The 18,497-nt window shown below is 36.4% G+C and overlaps 2 protein-coding genes across 9 annotated transcripts in view; both read right to left on the bottom strand.

Moving 5' to 3' along the window:
• Positions 1-4,939: 4,939 nt before the first annotated feature.
• Positions 4,940-13,550, bottom strand: ndufa9a (NADH:ubiquinone oxidoreductase subunit A9a). The gene is made up of 11 exons (XM_048157984.1): positions 13,403-13,550; positions 9,666-9,836; positions 9,462-9,559; positions 9,276-9,367; positions 8,431-8,572; positions 7,135-7,237; positions 6,607-6,677; positions 6,022-6,098; positions 5,813-5,908; positions 5,293-5,359; positions 4,940-5,211 (listed from the first exon to the last, which is right to left on the bottom strand). Exons 1-11 carry the CDS (start codon positions 13,455-13,457, stop codon positions 5,041-5,043), a joined length of 1,143 nt encoding a protein of 380 aa, XP_048013941.1. The 5' UTR covers positions 13,458-13,550; the 3' UTR covers positions 4,940-5,040.
• A 581-nt stretch (positions 13,551-14,131) lies between these two features.
• The window catches only part of dyrk4 (dual-specificity tyrosine-(Y)-phosphorylation regulated kinase 4), a 41,825-nt gene continuing 37,459 nt past the window's right edge, over positions 14,132-18,497 (bottom strand). For all 8 annotated transcript variants that reach the window (XM_048157981.1, XM_048157977.1, XM_048157979.1 and 5 more), the window contains 2 exons: positions 18,309-18,469; positions 14,132-15,721 (listed from right to left, as the gene is read on the bottom strand). In XM_048157981.1, the coding sequence (XP_048013938.1) occupies positions 15,453-15,721; positions 18,309-18,469 (430 nt within the window). In that variant the 3' untranslated portion in view covers positions 14,132-15,452. The remainder of the gene's footprint in view (positions 15,722-18,308; positions 18,470-18,497) is intronic.

Below are 18,497 nucleotides of genomic sequence, written 5' to 3' on the forward strand. Positions count from 1 at the left end.
GGAAGCTGTGAGCAAACAGGAATATATATTCATTTATTAAAAAAAAAAAAAAAAGCCCCTTTTTTGTCTGTGTGCACGTGCCTGGCGGGTTTCTTGCAACAATACTGGATGCGTGCGCATCAGGGGGCAAAACTGCTAAGGAGTCTTATGCTGGAAAAATGCTTAACGTCGCATGTACTAAGACAGTGATATTAACAGACCAAACTCCGTAAACATCATACTAATAAACCATAATATGTACAGAAAAGCAGTTGAGCCCAGAATATGAATGCAATTAATTTAATTACACGTTGTTTTCCTCCAATAGAAAACCGTTATAAAGAAAAAGTTTAACGTCGCTTAATGTAGCCTACTAATATTAAAAGATAGTGATATTAAAAGATCAAATTCTGCACAAACCAATGTTTCTGTATAGTATGCTTTATTAGTATAGTGTTTACTAAGTTTGGTCCTTTAATGTCACTGTCTTAGTACATTAAGCCACGTTAAACGTTTCTTTATGGGAGGAAAATGCTTAATTAAACGTGTTGCGTTCATATTCTGGGCTCATCTGCTTTTCTGTACATAGCATGCTTTATTAGTATGGCCACGTTAAACTTTTTCACGTTAAAAGTTTTAGAACAGTGGCTCTCAACCAGGGGCGGATCTAGAAAATTATTTATAGGGTGGCAAAGGGGTGGCATGAGGTCTATGAGGGGTGGCAACACCAAAGCAAGCACCCATAGATTTTTGGAGATTTCTGCCCTGACATACACAATTGTGTTCACAAACATTGCATTACCATAAAGTAGTCCTATATACCATTTAAAATTAAAAATAAATAACAAGATTTCAATATTCTTAATGGCACCAATTAAAGGCACTATATGAAAAACATCAACAGATTCAAAATGAGTCTGAGCTTGTATCACTAAAGGAGATGAGCAGTTTTATTAATATTACACAGGCTACTTCAGTGGCATAAATCACATGTTTTAGTGCAAGTTAAAGAACAACAAAAACTTGTTTTTTGCAAACAAATTTTGAGTTTCTGTTATTAACAAAGGTGGGAATGTCTGTGTGTGTTCACCCAGAGCAACCTATCAACTACATACTCTAGCAACACCCCAGAAACTGCATAGCAAGAGCCTAGCAACCACCCAGAATCTCCTAGCAACCACCTAGCAACACTTTAGCAATCACCTAGAACATCTATATTCTGGCCTAACTGATCAAACTATTTATGTTTTTTAAACAAATTTATGACAAGCCAGCATAAGTTTGTCTTTCAGTCTAGTTGAAATGAAACAATTCAACATTTTCTCACAACTATAAACACAATCTCAATACTATGCACTTGTACAAACCTCAAACTTCCAGGTCAAAATAAAATGTTCTAGTCAAAAACTTATTCTTGTCTGACAAAATCAAACTTTGGCCTCAGATAACACACAAAACTTAACAAATACACAGACTACTGCACTGCCCAGTGAACACTAGTGAGATCAATTCATATAACACTGTAACAAAAATACAGCTTACTGGGATTCAGGAATTATTTTGCAGCTCACTGTCTACTACACTATACAAAAATAAATTTACAAATACAGTAAAATACAGCAATGATTTTTCTTCTTTCTTTTTTTAATTTTACTATTATAAATTGATCTTGCAGTAGATTGCAGTAGTATGCACCACAATACAGTATATTGTCAATTGCAGTAAAACTAAATTCAGCATCCTCTGCACATTTGGCCAAATTTTATTACAGTAGCCTATATACAGTATTATAGCAGTGTATTGGTCTTCTGACACAAGACAAGGCCTATATCCCTAGGCAGTCATTTCTCAGTTCTGCAAAAATACAGTACAAATGGCTACAGAGAAAGTTGACAATCACAAGTTTGAGGGTGTACAACGTGCTACAGTTTACTGTACATAGTGAAATTTCCCTCATCTAAAGTACTGGTGTGTAAGTTTAAAACCCCTGTAAATTATTCATTCAGCTCTCTCAGATTTTGACTGGTGTGTGTCATCAGTTTTGCTACCTAATGTAGTCATTGTTAAACGTTTTGAGAAATGTGTCTTTGTTTTGAGAACTGAACGAATGGTTTGGGAAACTGGGCCAACTGCATCACTTATAATGTGTTAGAAAATATGTTAGAAAACACACGTGTTAGAAAAGATAAAATACATTTAGATTCTTACCTAACTAGTTTCTGTGATCGGGATCTTCTAATTGATTTCATGTTACCGTTTCGTCGGATGGAAAAAAAGACCATGATGAAAGTGGAGCGGGCGGTCGGTGAATCAGCTCGCAAAAAATAACGAAAATTCAAGGACTTCTGAGTTAGCCGAGAAGCAGTAATTTTCCGATTCACGAAGAAATAAACTTGGCTGCGCTGTGTTATCTTGACTCTCAAAGAATCGGTTCATAAGAGTCATTTGTTAATTAAGCTGACTACATTGGGCGCGCTGCGTGCGCGTGCAACCGTCATGCAGCTTATTGAAAGACGTGTTTTTTTGCCATTATTTTGCAATACGCTGTCTTTTTTATGTCATCACATTGAAGCGCCGCTGCTAAAAAGCAGTAGTATTTGAAACACTGCTAACATTTCTATTTTATTCTCTGATAATTTTGGGGTGGCAAAGCTTTTTCTTAGGGTGGCAGCTGCCACCCCGTGCCACCCCTGTAGATCCGCCCCTGCTCTCAACCCCTATCCATTATCCAACTCACCTATTTTATAAACTTGATCTTCTATTCTCTTCAGTCTTCTAAGAACCTCCAGATCTTCTGGCTTTTGTAACCTGTTGTCATTAACTTTTTCTTGTCTAAGTGACATGTAGACTAGACTGAAAACTATAACACCAATAACTAACACACCAACTCTTGTAGCAATCCTCATTTTCATGATGTCCTTGCGGCTGTGAAAAATGCTTCAGGAGTTTATGAATGCCCGTGCATAATGTTTCCTGTAATCAAAGGTGTAGTTCACTTTGATTTATGCAAGACACCTCTGATCTGAAATGTGGGAGTGGTTAAAATAATAGCTGGATTTGTCAGTGGCATAAAGTCAAAATTCTATTATTATTCTACACTACCTTTCAGAAGTTTGGGGTCAGTAAGATTACTTAATGGTTTTGAAAAAAAAAATAAATAAATAAATAAATATATATATAATTACAGTGCCCTCCACAATTATTGGCACCCTTAGTAAATATGAGTAAAGACGGCTGTGAAAATACATCTACATTGTTTATCCTTTTGATCTTTTATTTAAAAAATTCACAAAATTCTAACCTTTCATCAAAGTAAAACAATTGAAAATGGGGTGAAACTCACATTATGAAATAAATGTTTTTCTCCAACACACGTTGGCCACAATTATTGGCACCCCTAGAAATTCTTATGAGTAAAATATCTCTGAAGTATATTCCCATTCATATTTACATTTTTTTTAGCACACCAGGGAGATCATGAACATGAAATTGTCCAGCCATGACTTCCTGTTCCACAGGAGAATAAACATGAGGAAACACAAATGCCAAATTCCCGTAATAATTCATCACAATGAGTAAAACCAAATAATATAGTTTTGATGTGCAGCAAATGATTGTTGGGCTTCACAAAATAGAAAGTGGCTGTAAGAAAAAAGTGAACACATTAAAAATCCCCATTTCCACTATCAGGGCAATAATTGAGAAGTTCCAATCAACTAAAGATGTTACAAATCTGCCTGGAAGAGGACGTGTGTCTAAATCATCCTAATGCATGGTGAGGAGGAAAGTTTGAGTGGCCAAAGACTCTCCAAGGATCACAGCTGGAGAATTGCAGAGATTAATTGAGTCTTGAGTCTCAGAAAGCCTAAAAAAATTTACCAAACAGCACCTACATCCCCACAAGTTGTTCGGGAGGGTTTCAAGAAAAATCCTCTGCTCTCATCCAGAAACAATCTCTAGCATATTCAGTTGTCAGACACAACTGGAACTTCAAACTGGACTGGCTTCTATGGTCAGATGAAACTAAAAAAATCTTTTTGGCAGCAAACCCACCAGATGGGTTTGGTGCACACATGGATAAAAAGTGCCCCATGCCCGCGGTTAAATTTACTGCTGGATCTTTAATGTTGTGGGCCTATTTTTCTGCTGGAGGTCCTGGACATCTTGTTCAGATACACTGAATCATGGATTCTATCAAATGCCAACAGATAAAAAATCAAAACCTGACCGCTTCTGCTAAAAATCCAATAATGGGCCGTGGTTGGATCTTCCATCAGGACAATGATCCAAAACAAACATCAAAACCAACACAAAAATGTGTCTCTGAGCACAAAATGAAGCTTCTGCCATAACCATCCCAGTCCCCTGACCTGAACCCTAAAGAAAATGAGTGGAGTGAACTGAAGAAGCACTAACATGGAGCTGGGAATCTGAAGGATCTGGAGAGATTCTGCATGAAGGAACGGTCTCTGATCTCTTGTCAGGTGTTCTCCAAACTCATCAGGCATTATAGGTGAAGTCTCAGAGCTGTTATCTTGGAAAAAGGAGGTTGCAAAAAGTATTGAATAAAAGGGTGCCAATAATTGTGGCCAACGTGTTTTGGAGAAAAACATTTATTTCATAAAGTGATCCCTCCCCCACTTTCAATTCTTTTCCTTCAGTGATAGGAATAATTGTGTGAAACCAATAATTGTGGAGGAAACTGTGTGTGTGTGTGTGTGTGTATATATATATATATATATATATATATATATATATATATATATATATATATGAGAGAGAGAGAGAGAGAGAACCTTTACCTAAGAATGACATGAGCTAACATCAAAGTCAAGTGATCAATACTAATTTATACTGAAATAGTCTAAAATCGCCTGTAATGTGTTCTATGTCAGGAAAATGAAAGAAAATGCATCACACTCCCTCCCAAGGAAAAAAACAAACAAACAAGTGCCAAAGCTATAGGTTGAATATCTTTATTTATGTACAGAAAAAAGTAAAACTAGAGAACATGTGAGGACCAGCAGAGAGCTGACTGGACACAGGAGCAACCACCGGATGCTAATAGCTGACTGTTTTGGCAGGTTTGGTCTCTCCGAGCTCAGCCTCCAGATAACGGTAACGCCGATGGCGACGCAAGGTTTCAATGGCCTTCTGCTCGAGGGAGGAAGGTGTGATGCCTAAGTCCTCCAGTCCTGGGAGGTCGGGGTACTTCATGTCCGTTGTGTGGAACTATAAATGAGGGTTTAGATTACTTGTTAAGTTCTTGATAATAAACTAAAAACATGTGTTGTAATGCTCCGACACACATACCCGGTCGACTTTATCACGGGTTGTCCAGGGCTCGAAAGGGTTCATCTCAAAAAAGCTTGCGATGAGGCTAAAACCAGAGAACACAAAGGGAATATATGAGGCTGTCAAGGCCAAACTGAAACTTTTTTTTAAAGTTTAAAGGAATAGTTCACTCATAAGTGTTAAAACAGCACTCAAATTTAGTAAACATACACAGTTTATATGTGAATAAAAGTTTAAATTGAATCATATAAAACGATTGTGTCTATTTAGAAGACTTGGATTAAATCACTTGATTCATATGGATTTCTTTTACAATCTCTTTATGAATATTTTAAAGCGTCAGCGTTTCGGGTGAATAAACTTTCTATGGAGGGAAAGAAATTTCAGATTTCATTAAAAATATTTTCATTTGTGCTCTGAAGATGAGTCTTAGGAGTTTGGAATGACATAAGGGTGAGTAACTGATGACAATTTTCATTTTTAGGTGAACTAACCCCTTAAAATTAGTAAAAAGAAACATTTTTTAGGAGATGCTTACTGATAGATAGGGCGAGGCATGGGATAAGCCAAAAAGGGCCTGTGTGCCAGTGCGTACACATACTCTACCAAGTCATGCAGTAGATACCGGTTGGGCCTGTAGAGTAAGAGATTCATTTCATGTTTTCGGACACAAGAAATTATAGAATGGAAATTTATAATTTTTGAAAAATTAGAAGGCAGTGAAGGAGAAATGGGGCCGGTTCTTACCCAACTAATGCATATGTTTTCCCATTAGCATCGAGGTCTTTGATGGCATTGACAATGGCTCTGGCCACATCCACCACCTTTAAAAATTAAAGGAGGGTAAAATATTTAATCTGAAATAATAAGAGAACATTATCATGAACATTTAAGGTGCCCCTATCTGAAAGCCTTCTCTGCTCTGATTGGTCAGAGTGCCCAGTGTGTTGTGATTAGAAAACAGCGTCTTCTCAACCTATCAACAACACAAACCACTCTTCCAGGCCTCAGCAACAACTACAGTTTTTGAGGGCGAGTCAAAATAGACGTTGTTCGCTGGCAGCCAATGAAGATCAAAGACGGGATTATGCAAATGTGTTACAAACCTGCGTAAGATTTGTGCAGGAAGTAAGGCTGGAATTAGGCTCGTTTCAGGCAGTTTGGAATCGGTTCTTTCTTTTGGGTGACAATAACTGTTTATCGTGCACTTTGAACTGCAGACCTTTCACAAACAGCTATATTACACATTACATGAAATGTAATATCTGAAAAGGCATAATAGGTGCACTTAAAAGAAGATGTGTTCTTGTGTTCAAGCTGACTGATACTCACATGAACAGGCTGCTTGACTGTCTTCTTGCCCATTCCAATTAGAGGTACAGCTTTGCCAAACCAACGCATGTCTAAACAGACAGCAAATTTTATGGATTCAACAAAGCAATTTGCTGAGGTTAAACATGGGAAACTTTGGGTTAGGTATCAACTACACAAATTAATAATTTGCGTTTTGATAGAATGTTTGGTTTGGAACAAAATAAGTACGCGAAAGATGCACAATTTGCAACATACACAAAATTATGCATGGAAACGGCTCAAGGGCATGCTCAAGGATGCCATTACAAAATTATCAGTAAAAGGTCAATTGGATCGAAACAGACTGGAGATAGCAAATTACACAAACTTTTTTTAAATGCATATTCAGTTTATTGATGTGAAGTGGATAGAAACTACTGATGACAGAACTTTCATTTTTGGGTGAACTGTCTCTTTCAGACAGACCAAATTCTACCACATAAAATAAAGGCAAATATTAAATTTTCACACTCAGTAACTGTTTTCAGAATGCATTCAGATACCTACTAGCAAAGTGGTTCAAGAATCTATCTTCTCTTCCAAAGCACTCCGAGGGTTTCATAATGACGGCATCAGGGAACTCTTCCCGCACCGCTGCCTCGCCTACAGCCTGCAAGAGTTGAACTCATTAAAGCAGTTATGACACAAGAACAGTGCAATCGTCATACTTTATCATACAATCATAGTTTCAATTTGTAGAATGCATTACTATTGACTTCAGAAAATTTTACTTACATTGGCAGCCTAAATAGCTACTTGGTTATTGGTTAACAATTTTCCGCATAGGTTATGTCAGTGGAGAAACTGAAAGTCATTTCAGAAGTCAACATTTTTTGGTAATATTTTCTTTGGAGGAATATAATGTAATCATAAATTGAGCACGATAACAATCAGGAATGTGCATAATAAAAGTAAATGGGGTCTATTTTAATTTTATGTTGATTTTAAAGGGGTATGGGCAAAATGGGCTTTCAATAAAATGGGAAAACTTGAGAAAACAGAAAAAAGGCTGTTGTCTTCCCTTTTGCCAAATAGTTAGATAAACATCAACACCCATAATGCACTAGCCCTGGGCATGTTGCCGTCCAAGGCCACTCCCACCAGTCTGCTATGGATACACTTGACCAGAGTCAAATACTGCCTTGGTTTGGTAGGAAATACTTCTTAGCAAACTTTTGGTCATAACTGGTGTCGGCTTGTATTGTTCCCAGGTGCAAGAATTCAAAGAGTAAACCATATAAGGTTTCCAGAGAAGGATCGAGGGCAGCGTCTAAAGGCTGCAAAGAATTTAAAAAAAGGAAAGAACACCGCAACAGAAAATCTGTAAAACCTGTGTTTGTAGTCTCCATTTCAAACAGGATGACAACGAACAAACTGTTTTAAGTCAAACGGAGGGGAAAAACTTAAAAGAAACTGCCGTTCCGTCAGTTCCGCCCGAAGCAAAATGCTGTGGTGCATGGGTAAGAAAGCTGTTACATAGTGTTCCAGTTTTACCATAATGCTGTTTAAAGAGTAAATAAACCTGCTTGTACAATAACTGTTCTGTTAATAACCCTCTGTCGATCCGACTGTCCGTGGGCGGGGATACAAAAATGCACAAGTATAATCTGTAGTTTTCATGAAAGCCCTGTAGCTGTCAAAAGTCTTTTGGTGACAAATAAATGGAAATTTCTTGGTCCAGGTAACATGGAGAATGAGTAAACATCGTTCATTTACATATACTACTGACACTGTAACAATACAAAGCAGGTTGAAAATCGTTGAACTCTATGCACACACAAGGTTTTTGAGTAAGGATGTTACCTTATTCCTTAGATACTTGGAGGGGCTGCGGATATCTGCATTAAGGTGGGACATATGGATGAATTTTTTAATTCCGGCTTCACGAGCTGCCCTCGCAATCTGCTGGGGGATGGAGACGAAGACATCTTCAAACTTGTAGTTCCTTTAAAAGAGAGATAAAAAAAAGTGTATAAAATGAGATGCAAAAAAATTAATTAAATATATCTGCAGACCACGTTGTGATATCCAAGTTCGAATTTTGTTTAGCATAGGCAGAATTTAGTTTAATAAACATTTAATTTTGAGATATAGTAAAGCTCTGATGTTATGACTTTAGGGATGCAAAAGAGAAGCTTTAGTGGCTCCCTGCCATTTTTCATCAAAAAAAAAAGTTTCATGGTTTAACATATGAAAATGAAGAACATTTGAAGACATCCATAAATATTAGTGCTGTATAATTTTACAGTTTCGATTTTTCATTTTACAGTGAAATATTAAGTCATATTGCTATGTTTTTATTAAGTAATTTTATATTAAATTTTATATTTGTAGTTTTTAGTGTTTTAGTAATATTTTATTTTTATTATAATACAGCCATATTGATATTTATTTATTTTATTAGTTTATTTAACAGGGACAATGCAGTATAACATTGCTAAAATTTCAAGCAGCCGATGCTCCACATACAGGCATACAGGCTAATTTGCAGTATAATCACAGTTTTTGTCAAATTGTTCAGTTCTGCAAACCTGGAATTTTTAAGCCACAATCAAAATTTTTATCAGGGGAACAAATAAATACAAAAATACAAATAAATTGCAATTAAAATTTTTTCCCCCAAATCGTACAGCCCCATTTTCCAGTACCTGGTCTCCCACTCTCTTCCCACAAGGTTGATCACCACGTTGGAGTGAGCGATCGCTCTTTTGATTGATTCCTTATCTCTTGCATCCCATTCCTGTAAAAGTGTCAATTTGATCAGTTTAGCCCACTTTCATTAGAAAGAAAACTCTTCCTCTGGAAATATCACACATGGTTATGGGTGTGCTCACCATAAAGATGATCTGGCCGAGATCGCCCATAGGTCTGAGGTACATAAGATCGTACTGGTCACATCGGTGAGGAATCACGATCTGGGAGCCCATACGTCCTAAAACAAACCCGAACAACATTTCAAATGAATGAAAGGGCAATGGAAGGCTTGTAAGTGAATGAGGCTCATTCTGGCTTTTACGATGAACAGCATGTGGACTCACCGAGTCGGTTGACGACATATCTCCCAAGGAATCCAGTGGCTCCAAACACTGTTGCAGCTACTCCACTGGAGGACGAGCGGCCTCCTTTTCCTTGCGGCACCACGGCATGATGGATCTTCCTGTGCTGAACAGTCACAGGACCAGCCGCCAGCAACACTGGAGAACAGGTGGCTGATGAACAGAGGAAATAAATCATGTGAAAACAAATATATGTCTAATAAAATAATATAGACAAATATGTTTATTGGAATAATTCAAATACACTGAAGAAACCCTGTATAGGTCTACTGTATAATATATACATTTCTAGGACAGCTACATTATCAACATGATCAAAACTTTGCTGGAAAATCTGTTGTACACAATCTACTACATGCTTTCTGTCATCTGATTGATAGTTTTTACTTTTATAGCAAGAAAAAAGCCTTTTAGTAGAATTCTAAACATGTCCAACTTCAGGTGACTTGAGACTGTGAAATCATTACTGATTTTTCTAAAGCAAGTTACATAAGAATAGCTTTTATAAACTAGAGTTTTGATAAAACTAAGCACTTACATATCATCTTACCAAGACACACAATTGTGAGATACAGAGTGACAACTGATATTTATATGCATTTTATGTAAGTAGTCTGCTCTACTATAGCATTTACATTATTCACATTACAAGCTATCAGAATTAATTAATACATTTTGTCTGTATAAATATATCAGACACCATATTTTTGCTCAGTTTGGGCCTCTGAATAAAATGATGGTCCATATTCTTCAATATCATAGTACAGGTGCTGGTCATATAATTAGAATATTGTGAAAAAGTTAATTTTTTTATTGTAAATTATTTTAAAAAATGAAACTTTCATATATTCTAGATTCCCTACATGTAAAGTAAAACATTTCAAAAGTTTTTTTTAAATTTGTTGATTAGAGCGCACAGCTAATGAAAGTCCAAAATCCAGTATCTCAAAATATTAGAATATTTACATTTGAGTTTCATTAAATGACCATCCCTACAGTATAAATTCTGGGTATCTCTTGTTCTTTGAAACCACACTAATGGGGAAGACTGCTGACTTGGCAATGGTCCAGGAGACAATCATTGACACCCTTCACAAAGAGAGTAAGTCACAGATGGTCATTACTGAATGGGGTGGCTGTTTACAGAGTGATGTATCAAAGCATATTAAATGCAAAGTTGACTGGAAGGAAGAAATTGGGTAGGCAAAGGTGCACAAGCAACAGGGATGACCACTAGCTTGAGAATACTGTCAAGTAAAGCCGATTCAGACACTTGGGAGAGCTTCACAATGAGTCAAATGAAGCCGGAGTCAGCGCATCAAGAGTCACCACACTCAGACATCTTCAGGAAAAGGACTACCAAGCCACTTCTGAAACAGAAACAACGTCAGAAGCATCTTACCTGGGCTAAGGAGAAAAAGAACTGAACAGTGGTCGAAAGTCCTCTTTTCAGATAAAAGTAAATTTTGCATTTCATGTTGAAATCATGGTCCCAGAGTCTGAAGGAAGACTGGAGAGGCACAGAATCCAAGCTGCTTGAAGTCTAGTGTGAAGTTTCTGAAGTTAGTAATGATTTGGGGGGCCGTGACATCTGCTGGTGTTGGTCCATTGTGTTTTATCAAGTGCAAAGTCAATGCAGCCATCTTCCAGGAGATTTTGGAGCACTTTATGCTTCCATCTGCTGACAAGCTTTATGGAGATGCTGATTTCCTTTTCCAGCAAGACTTTAGCACCTGCCCACAGTAAAAAAACCACTTCCAAGTGGTTTGCTGACCATGATATTACTGTGCTTTACTGGCCAGCCAACATGCCTGACCCCTGAATCTATGGGATATTTTCAAGAGAAAGATGAGAAACGGTCGATCCAACAATATACAGATGATCTGAAGGCTCAGTAGTGCCTCAGCAGTGCCACAGGCTGATCACTTCCATGCCACACTTCACTGATGCTGTAATTTGTGCTAGAAGCAAGTCATTTGCTGTAATATGTGCTGCCGACCATGTATTGAGTGTACAAATGAACATACTTTAAAGAACTTGAACTTTTCTGTTTTGAAAATCCATTTTTTGATTGATCTTAGGAAATATTCTAATATTTTGAGATACTGGATTTTGGACTTTCATTAGCTGTACGCACTAAACATCAAAATTTAAAAAAAAAAAAAAAACCTTTTGAAATGTTTACCTTAACATGTAGGGAATCTAGAATATATGAAAGTTTCATTTTTAAAAATAATTTACAATAAAAAATGAACTTTTTGATAATATTCGAATTATATGACCAGCACCTGTATATGGGCAAAAAAAGGCCTGACATATCAAATATGTTACAAAACATAAAACGCATATGGAAACTTTTTATATATATATATATATATATATATATATATATATATATATATATATATATATATTTTTTTTTTTTTTTTTTTGTCTACAGGTTCAATAAACTGTTGTGTTTATATTTATATTTATATATATATATATATATATATATATATATATATATATATTATATATATATATATATATATATATATATATATATATATATATATATATATATATATATATATATATATAAACACATTATATATACTGCCCTCCAAAAGTTTGGAAACACCCCTGGCAAAGTGTGGTTTTGGACGATATCAGCATAAATCCTTATTTTTTGGTGCAAATACATTACAGTAACTTGACATTATCATTGAAGACCAGCAATAATAATTTTTATTTTGATTACAAAATAATGGCAATATATACATGTCAAAGTCAGACATGCCCCTTTGCCAGCTGTGATGCCTGGTTATGGTTTAAACTTGGCCCAGGTTTGTAAAAGATTTTTGGGTCAGCACACCTTAATAGCTTCAACAATATTTTGATGAATTGAAAATTTAAGTTTTTTCTATGTATAAACTGTTTATGTAATAAAATATGTTTGCGTAGTTTGTGCTGTCCCTTATCAGTGCAAAATTATCACAAATTAAAAAGGATTCATGCCAATATTGTCCAAAACCCCACTTTTCTAGGGCATTTCCATATATATATATATATATATATATATATATATGGATATATATATATGGATATATATGGAGATATATATATATATATATATATATATATATATATATATATATATATATATATGTTTTGTTTTGTTTTATTTATTTCTGAATTATATTTCCTATGTCAGACTTTACAGGGTAAATGTGGTAAAGGACAGTACGACATGATGCTTCAGAGTAACAATATTTGCATAAAATATTACATGTTAAATGTTGCAGAACGTATAAAGTTATAGGAAATAACAAAAGCAGCATTTTGGGCATCAAATGTGCGCCTGTGATGCCAATAAATACTATCTAGGTAGGGAGCTCACTATGTTTTGAGACATACTCTCCGATTTCCATACACTACACACTGCATACAACTACTGCATTTAGTTGAAAATGATAAAATTAAAGTCCTGCAATAAAACAACTTGTTTTTTATCGTTTTAAACGACACAGTAGCATTTTTCTGAGTATCCTGTATCTGTTCTAGGGCACAAATGAGGCCTGATGTCTTTAGCCGGGGTCACAAAACACAAGACACCGATTTCCTTTAAACATCAATATAATCGCTATATTATTCGTCCCGTTAACAGCCTCAGCCATAACAGTGTTTATATACAGTCACACTGTCTGTATGGTGAAGTAATCTAACGGTGAACTCACCTGAAAGCTTGGGAAGGACACCCGCAGGACGGCAAACCAGAGTGACAGCCGCCATGATTCTGGCCGTCACCAGAGCAGAGAACGGAACCTGAGGAGGGTCAAACGCAAAACTAAAAACTCGAATTATAGGGATTACTACGGTAAGAACACGTAGAAAGGATTTTATTTATATATTTATTTTATCATTTTAAGTACGCCAAAGAAGCATAAACTAAGCTATAAATATATTATAAAAGGAAAATAGAAAGCTTCGGACGATAATATAAAGGATTCTTCACACATTTGTAGTATTAACATTACACATTGTTTACCTTAGAGGTAAACCTATAAAGGCTACATATAATTAAATATATGTCATAGTTATTTTTGTACTTATTTTATTGTTTAATTGCCTTGTCTAAATAGTCTCCACATGTGAACTAGTTTCTAAACTAAACTACACATTGCATTGATAAACATGAACACAAAAACATAAGTTTTGCACCTTCTTATAGGTTATTTATCAGTTAGGGTAAGTTTTCAGTCCCATAGGATGCTTTTACATTCTTAAACAAATAGTTCTAGCTTTAAATAAAATATAATAACTTTAAAAGTGTATAAATCTTACATTTACCAGAATTTTAATGAGTACCCTTGATACACATATGAGATGCCATTATTGACTAAATAAATTAAACTGAATAAATAAATACCAGACCATGTTTTGCATTTAAAAATTTCACATTCACATTCAGGTATTACATCTTTATTGTCAAAGATATGACAGTATATTACAGACATTTTTCAGGAGACAACTTAGATTATTTCATTCTAATACTGAAAGGCACTACCTAACACCCTTGATCCAAGACTTTCTTCTAAAATCACATAAACAAAATTGTCAAGAAACAACAAGGGAGAGAGATAGCATATGGTAGTAAAAATCTCTTTTTCATTTATAACAGATAAACAATACAAGAACAAGTAAAACCTTGTCTATGTTTACATGACTTGGTGCCATCCACATAGGGTGGATGGTATTTACATTAAGAACTCTATATACAGGAAAATAAACTATTACAATCCATAAAATTTAGTATTTTAATTCTGTATGAACATACAATGATGCACTAATTTTACTTTAAACAGCAACTTTAAAAACATCATTCTTGACCTTGAATCTAAATCATAATAATCATAACCATCTTCATCAACAACAATATTGCCATCAGTCATCATCATTATAATCACGCAAATATTGTGCACATTTTGATGATCTAGTGTGCTTTCCATCAGATTTAGTCTGAGGATGCGTTTCTCTACAACAAAAATGTATACAAAAAATCTCTTTGGCTCAGTAATTATTGCACTGACAGCTAACTAACTCATAGAAACAATAATAATAATAAAAAAAAACCTGGCAAATGACAACAAAACATTCAAACACTGTTAATTCATGCAGTAATATTGCATAATAAAGCAGCTTTGGTACTCAAGGTTAGCTTGAGCTCTATTTTTGACAGTGCTAATAGCTTTGATGCTTTTAAAAGAAAAATGAAAAAGCACACTAGACCCAATAAACATGCACATAGCATGATGCTCTGCAAAATATGCCAGTGTTTCACACAATCTCATAGTAATAATCCTTTCAAAATACAACACAAGCACCAAAATGATACCAAATTATTCACTTTACATAGAAATCAACAAAACATTTTAATAGACTATCAATCTTTCACTACTAATCTAATTCTTCTAGACTGGAAAGTGAAGGTGAGGTTTCACTATAGAGGATCTATTTTATTTTGTAATTTGTGATTTAGTCATTATTAAAAACAGAAGCCTTACAGCATCACATCTTGCCAACGTTTATCGCAAAATAATTTCGCACGCTCAAACTCTAGTGTGACCGCACCTTTACAGATCACAAGAAACGGCTAAAAAAATAAATTATTTGTTTGATTTTTTGTACTTTTTTTGCCATACAACAAAATCGAATTCAATCTAAGCCGCACAATAGGTAAGTCCAGACCAAGCGGCTGAAGTAGAAATCACACGCTATAAAGGGGTGTTAGACAATAGGGGGGAGATACTGAGGCTCCTGTCCTTCTGAAGAATCAGTGCTTGATCCTTGTTCAGATTTGATGATGATCTGAACGGACCGCTCTCCACTTGAGTCCGACTTGCTGTCTTTGCTCACACTTTTGCCTGAATCTTCGCTGTTTTCTTCCTCGGCTGATGCTCCTATAGGACGCAGACGCTCTTCTGTTACCGTCTTGCCTCCTTTGCTTGAAGTGTCACTGACCCTCTTAGGTTTGTCGTCAGATACAGATTTATCGGCTATGGAAAGAGTAAAGATATAAATTATATTTTGCATAATGGGATAAATGTAACAAAAAATGATAATAAAAAAAGAAAATTCATAAATATATTTAATTATAATATTACACTAATAATTTTATTTCATATAATTATAAATAAATAATTATTAATATATAATAAATAATTCACATTATAATTATATTTTATGGAGCCCCTAAAGGCACATGGTGAAGGAAAAAATATGAGATGGGAGGAAAAATTATATGTCAATGCTTTTGAGTTCGCTCACAAATGTTTTCCGTTCCCCGAGGAAACTTTGTGTTCACTCGCAAAACCTTTGCGTTCCCTCAAATAACTTTTGCGTTCCCCAGAGAAACTGTGTTTGCTCGCAAATCCTTTGCGTTCCCTCAAAAAACTTTTGCCCTCCCCGGAGTAACTTTGTGTTTGCTTGCAAAACCTTTGCGTTCCCTCAAAAAACTTTTGCGTTCCCCAGAGAAACTTTGCATTCACTCGCAAATCCTTCGCGTTCACTTGCAAATCCTTTGCGTTCCCCAGAGAAACTGTGTTTGCTCGCAAATCCTTTGCGTTCACTCGCAAATCCTTTGCGTTCCCCAGAGAAACTGTGTTTACTCGCAAATCCTTTGCGTTCACTCGCAAATCCTTTGCATTCCCCAGAGAAACTTTGCGTTCACTCGCAAGTCCTTTGCGTTCCCTCAAAAAACTTTTGTCTTCACCAGAGTAACTTTGCGTTCACTCACAAAACCTTTGCGTTCCCTCAAAAAACGTTTGCCTTCACCAGAGTAACTTTGCGTTCGCTCACAAATCCTTTGCGTTCCCTCAAAAAACGTTTGCGTTCCCCAGAGAAACTTTGCGTTCACTCGCAAATCCTTTGCGTTCCCCAGAGAAACTGCGTTCGCTCTCAAAACCTTTGCGTTCCCTCAAAAAACTTTTGCGTTCCCCAGAGAAACTTTGCGTTCACTTGCAAATCCTTTGCGTTCCCTCAAAAAACGTTTGCGTTCCCCAGAGAAACTTTGCGTTCAGTCGCAAATCCTTTGCATTCCCTCAAAAAACTTTTGCGTTCCCCAGAGAAACTTTGTGTTCACTCGCAAATCCTTTGCGTTCCCTCAAAAAACTTTTGTCTTCACCAGAGTAACTTTGCGTTCACTCACAAAACCTTTGCGTTCCCTCAAAAAACGTTTGCCTTCACCAGAGTAACTTTGCGTTCGCTCACAAATCCTTTGCATTCCCTCAAAAAACGTTTGCATTCCCCAGAGAAACTTTGCGTTCACTCGCAAATCCTTTGCGTTCCCTCAAAAAACGTTTGCGTTCCCCAGAGAAACTTTGCGTTCACTCGCAAATCCTTTGCGTTCCCCAGAGAAACTGCGTTCGCTCTCAAAACCTTTGCGTTCCCTCAAAAAACTTTTGCGTTCCCCAGAGAAACTTTGCGTTCACTCGCAAATCCTTTGCGTTCCCTCAAAAAACGTTTGCGTTCCCCAGAGAAACTTTGCGTTCACTCGCAAATCCTTTGCGTTCCCTCAAAAAACGCAAATCCTTTGCGTTCACTCGCAAATCCTTTGCGTTCCCTCAAAAAACTTTTGCGTTCCCCAGAGAAACTTTGCGTTCACTCGCAAATCCTTTGCGTTCCCTCAAAAAACTTTTGCATTCCCCAGAGAAACTTTGCGTTCACTTGCAAATCCTTTGCGTTCACTTGCAAATCCTTTGCGTTCACTCACAAATCCTTTGTGTTCCCTCAAAAAACGTTTGCGTTCCCCAGAGAAACTTTGCGTTCGCTCTCAAAACCTTTGCGTTCCCTCAAAAAACTTTTGCGTTCCCCAGAGAAACTTTGCGTTCACTCGCAAATCCTTTGCGTTCCCTCAAAAAACGTTTGCGTTCCCCAGAGAAACTTTGCGTTCACTCGCAAATCCTTTGCGTTCCCTCAAAAAACGCAAATCCTTTGCGTTCACTCGCAAATCCTTTGCGTTCCCTCAAAAAACTTTTGCGTTCCCCAGAGAAACTTTGCGTTCACTCGCAAATCCTTTGCGTTCCCTCAAAAAACTTTTGCATTCCCCAGAGAAACTTTGCGTTCACTTGCAAATCCTTTGCGTTCACTTGCAAATCCTTTGCGTTCACTCACAAATCCTTTGTGTTCCCTCAAAAAACGTTTGCGTTCCCCAGAGAAACTTTGCGTTCACTCGCAAATCCTTTGCGTTCCCTCAAAAAACTTTTGCATTCCCCAGAGAAACTTTGCGTTCACTCGCAAATCCTTTGCGTTCCCTCAAAAAACGTTTGCCTTCCCCCGAGAAACTTTGCTCGCAAAGAGCACAAAAGTTTTTTGCAGTCGAACACAAACATTTTTGTGAGGGAATTCAAAGTTTCTCGGGGCAATGCAAAACTTTTGCAAATGAACACAAAAGGATTGACTGAAATATATTTTTCCCTCCCATCTCATATTTTTCCATCACCATGACCATGATATGATATAACATTTTATTTCATATTCTAATTAATAATTAATGACACGATTAAGTGTTGAAATATTTTTGAGATCACTGTATTATTATCAAATAATGATCAATCATCTACAAGCACATATTTTGACACTTGCCTGTCCTGTTTAAAGTCCCTTTGCGGTAAGTGAAGTCATAATTGTTGTCAATGTCTTTCCGGATAGGCCGAGGTTTAGGATGGAGCTTGTTGAGACGGCCCTCTGTGATCCACTCATGCTGCATCCCTTCATCAGGAGTCATCCGTTTTGTGGGATCCCACCTACAAGGACGCAACGGTACAGGTTAAG

Source organism: Megalobrama amblycephala, linkage group LG15 (assembly GCF_018812025.1).
Source record: "Megalobrama amblycephala isolate DHTTF-2021 linkage group LG15, ASM1881202v1, whole genome shotgun sequence".
Lineage (NCBI taxonomy): Eukaryota > Metazoa > Chordata > Actinopteri > Cypriniformes > Xenocyprididae > Megalobrama > Megalobrama amblycephala.

Bases quoted from the DNA above. Each gene is read 5' to 3' on its own strand.
- ndufa9a (XM_048157984.1), bottom strand. From the start codon at position 13,457: ATGGCGGCTGTCACTCTGGTTTGCCGTCCTGCGGGTGTCCTTCCCAAG. The intron at 9,368-9,461 runs GTGAGCACACCC...ACACTTTTACAG, and splicing joins TCGGCCAGATCATCTTTATG to GAATGGGATGCAAGAGATAA. The intron at 5,212-5,292 runs GTATGTGTGTCG...CCTCATTTATAG, and splicing joins CCCGTGATAAAGTCGACCGG to TTCCACACAACGGACATGAA.